A 4335-nucleotide genomic window follows, 5' to 3' on the forward strand; every position below is an offset into this window, starting at 1 on the left:
ACTGAAACTGTGTCCTTTTTTTTCAATATCTGCCAAGAACTCAAGAAGATATCCGCCGTTAAAAATTTTTCTCAAGTTTAGCATTGAATATTTCATGTATCGAACGCCAAAGACGGAAGAAGAGGAAAATCACGACGAAATATTTTGGTGATATATATATATAACTAACTGGTAACTGTGATATATATTTTTTTTAATTAAATAATTTACGAGTAAGCTACAGCTTGACAAAGTTTGAGTGTATAACAGCGGATAAGCTGCTGGATGACGAAAAAAAAACTAAAAAATATCACGATGAGAATTTGTGAAATTTAAACTGTGACCATTTGTTTTCTTTTTCAATAGAATCATCCTAGGAGGAAATATCCGCTGTTAATATTTTTCTCACTTTTGTACTATGAATACTGACTATGTAAATTAGTTAAAGACATATTCAGCGATCATCACGATTAAGTAAATTCATACAGAATTTATTGAATTTGAATTTTTTCAAATCCCATCATTCTCCCGTGAGAGATACCGTGTCAAAAAATTTTTCCTTCGGAAATTGGCAAACTTCAGGGTTATACGTTGAGGGGTGATTACGAGAGGTAAAAATAGAGGAGGGAGAGGCAGGCAGGGTGTGGGTGTCAAATCGAGAATTGTACTTCAATAAAACCAAAGTAACAAAAAAAAAAAAATAAAGATTATGTGATCGTTTTGAAAAAATAACAGAAATTCTCTAAAAAGACGGAAACAAATTTTTTTGTAGGAAAACTGCCACGAAAAAGTTTTGGGTGATTGTTTCTGGAAAGAAGAAACGCAATTTTTTTAACCCGTCGTTAGGCGCACATGAGATGTTCTCCCACACAATAGTAGTTGACCTGTAGGACGTCTCTGCAGTGCGAGTAAGATACTAAGAAGAGCCCGCCTACTGACGGGTTTAGAAATCCGATTCTTACAGAAATTTGGTTGAAAAATGAAGAAACAAAAATCAAAGCCAAGTCAAGAAACTTCCAATGATGGCTCTGAATCAAAGGATTCAAAAAAATCCTTCATGAAATAAAAAAATCAGTAGGGACAGGATCGACATTCTTGGCGCGGAGTATTCGCACAGATTGTCTCATATCAATTGTCGATTCTGTTTCTACTGATTTTTTAATTTCATGCAGGATTTTTTGAATTCTTTGATTCAGAGTTATCATTGGACATTTCTTGGCTTGGGTTTGATTGGGTTTCTATTTTTTCATTTCTTTCAAAATTTCAATGGGAATCGAATTAAAAAAAAAATTTCTTCGTTGCAGAAAAAATCACACAAAACTTTTTCTTATTACAGTTTTTCTACAAAAACAATTGTTTTTTTTTGGGAGATCTTTTTTTCTACTCATAAATAGGGGTACGGAACAAAATTGTTGAAAATTTTGAGGCCGTATTTGCGTACGATATTTGGTGGAATGGTCCATATTGGTTATTCTGAAGAGAATAATGTGATCAAGAGCTTCAAAATTCAATGTAATCCCCTCAAATAAAAACAAAGAATCACTTTTCCGTAAATGATTAATTGCAGGATAAATTATTTGATTGAAATTTTGCAGTAATGCTGGATTATCTACGAGAAGAAACGAATACGTTACCTCGAGTCGGTGCTGTTGCAATTGGTGGTCTTGCTGGATTAATATTCAGTCTTCGCGGCAGTAAATTCAAACGATCCGTATATACAACAACCGGTGCCCTGGGAATTGCTGCTGTGTGTTATCCAAGACAAGCAGAAGAGAGTATTGTCGCTGCGAGGCATTATGCGAATATCATAATGAATTTTGCTTATGGGGGTAAGTTGTAATTTCATTATATTTATGCATCTGATAAAAATATTTTATTTATTGACGGCTTGATTCAAGTGTACAGTACAAAAATGTGATTTATTCTACATGGAATTCTATATGATGTCCTAATAATTGATTTTAACTTAATTCCAGTTAAGCCTGGAGAAAAACAAATGGAGATATCATGGCCTAAATTACCATTATTCAAAATGCCATCGTCATTTTCAGATATCATTAATATAATTTCTGAGACAGGTTCCAGTGTAGTATCTAGTATTGGTTCGTTGGCTGGTAAAGTAACTGAAGCCGCTCAGGAACAGGTACATGTGAGATCTAAGAGTTTCCTATACTTCTGATCTCCTAATTGATCCAATCCTCTTTCCGTATTCTTGGTTAGCGGAATTCTCTTGAGTGCAGACGCTGAAACATATTAAAATTGTCTTACCGTGACTGAAATTTTATTCCTCGTTTATTCATATACTGTAATAAATATTCTTCCTCATTCTATGAAAATAGGATTGTGCCTATCGAAATTTTTGTCCAGATAGCAACTGCGAATGTGAAAAAGAGGAAGATGATTGTAATCCTAAATCGAACAATTTGAGTTGTAGCAAGATTTCAAAAGAGATAGTCGAAGTTTCAAATCCTAAGAAATTACAGTCAGATCAAACAACTAGGCGATGGTGGTGGAAATTCGTTTGTAATTCCTTATGAAATCCTTCTCCGTATCCATCAACTAAATTTTAGATTCATTTTAAAAATCAAGCTTTTCGTTTTACAGAAGAAATCAGCAGAGGCAGTTCCACCCCAGCTACAAAGGAAACAGGAATAGTATAAAACATGAAGAAATCAGCTCATTGGTAGCTAACGGATAAAAAGCAATTTGTAATCATGAAGATAATTTGTGACGAAGTATACAGATCATTGGAATTAATAAAATCTTATATATAATTTAGACCAGAATTATGAAAATGTCTCCACTACTCTTCTGTTAAATATATATCTAACGGTCAGGGTGAGGAGAGTGTGTCTTTGGTTTTCAGAGGTGGGCGACAAGAATGTGAGTGGAGATTGGGTAAAGTAGGGGTCTATGCTCTGAGGAGCACAATCTCCCAAGTTCTACTGTGTATTGAACCTACAAACTGCGTCAGCAGACACTGACGAAGTTGCCTCAAACAGATGGCCTGACATGAATGAAGCCCTGAGAAACAGATACCGCACTTATCATAAGTACAACTTATCCCCTTCACTCCTCCGCTGCCACGAGAATAAGTACAGCTTGATCATTTAGTAATTTGACGTCATTTGTTTCCAAACTCAAGTGATAGTTTAGTCGTGTCAAATAAATATCTTGGTATGACTGAATGGAATTTCATTCGAAAATGCTTAGCCAATGTGTGATCTTTACATGAATTTTATGACAAATCCTTTCAAATGACTGACTATTCATGTTTTAGTTATGTTTAGTGCCTCATCTGTTTCTCAGGACTGCAGTCCTGTTAAGAGGAACATGGGAAATGCCTTCATCAGCGTGTGGAGCCGGTTTGTATATTGCTATTTGCTCAATTTTCACAAGATTTTTAAAACAAATTCATATGACCGGTTATAATGGTTCTTATATTAGAAATGGAGTAGAATCCATTCGGAGGGATATTGCTAATTTATTTCCAACACTTTTCTTCCTACTGGACATTAAAGACGTTTGATTGTTTAATTCAAAAATATAACGAAGAATGGACCGCGAGAATCATCAGAAATCGATGATTAATTCGTTAATTAAGAATTGATCATCTCGGGAGAATTCAAACTGGAGATGCGTTGGTCACAATGCTACAAACCTTCTCTGCCCTGGGAATCCAGGAGCCACGCTACAGCCACGGTATTTGCGTGGCTGTTGCGTGGCTATTAGGATTGTCATTTTCTGGGGCTAAAAAGGGGGAAATGATATCTGAAAACACAATAAAAGTGGATAGACGAATTATTAGTTTATATTTGCACTGTTTATAACATTGTTTTCTATCAATTGATTGAAATTAATGGGAGTGTATATAATGATAATACAAGACCCGTAGGGGGAATGCCGGGAGATGGCGGCAGTGTCGATATCCCAACGGGGTCGGTCAAGTCGACAGGAGTCGCAGCCAGAATAAGTGAGACCCCAATAGAGGTGGGGCGCCACGGTCGATTCTAACGGCTGGGCGAGCTGCCTTTGCCGGTAACTCGGCAGTAGGGCCAGAAGAAGAATATCCATGGATTCTTGGAGTGGGGGTCAAGCATATGAGTGGGAATTACGTAGAGTGGGAGTATCCTGGGCAGGGAAAACATCTGCTAGAAGCCCTATAGCAGTCCCGCTGTCACAGGGGTAGGTTCGAAGGGGGATTTATGTCCTCCTTGTCCTCAATGTTTACTTTATGTTTTTCCGTTGATTCATTCGCCCGCTAATTAATATTAAGGGATGAGACGAGGACTTTTCTATGGAGAATTAGATTCCCCATCTATCAACCCCCGTTTCATCCCTTAATCTTTGTTATAA

The 4335-nt window shown here is 36.6% G+C and overlaps 1 protein-coding gene across 1 annotated transcript; it reads left to right on the plus strand.

Moving 5' to 3' along the window:
* The first annotated feature begins 1433 nt into the window (after positions 1 to 1433).
* Positions 1434 to 2765, plus strand: LOC107043702. Its single transcript, XM_015265285.1, has 4 exons — positions 1434 to 1491; positions 1575 to 1808; positions 1956 to 2122; positions 2584 to 2765. The coding sequence occupies exons 1-4, from the start codon at positions 1434 to 1436 to the stop codon at positions 2632 to 2634; spliced, it is 510 nt and encodes a 169-aa protein (XP_015120771.1). The 3' UTR covers positions 2635 to 2765.
* Positions 2766 to 4335: the final 1570 nt, after the last annotated feature.

This window comes from Diachasma alloeum, unplaced genomic scaffold, assembly GCF_001412515.2.
Source record: "Diachasma alloeum isolate Michigan unplaced genomic scaffold, Dall2.0 Dall_scaffold_00618, whole genome shotgun sequence".
Classification (NCBI taxonomy): Eukaryota; Metazoa; Arthropoda; class Insecta; order Hymenoptera; family Braconidae; genus Diachasma; species Diachasma alloeum.

Bases quoted from the DNA above. Each gene is read 5' to 3' on its own strand.
- LOC107043702 (XM_015265285.1), top strand. From the start codon at position 1,434: ATGGTCCATATTGGTTATTCTGAAGAGAATAATGTGATCAAGAGCTTC. The intron at 1,809-1,955 runs GTAAGTTGTAAT...ACTTAATTCCAG, and splicing joins AATGAATTTTGCTTATGGGG to TTAAGCCTGGAGAAAAACAA. The intron at 2,123-2,583 runs GTACATGTGAGA...TTCGTTTTACAG, and splicing joins CTGAAGCCGCTCAGGAACAG to AAGAAATCAGCAGAGGCAGT.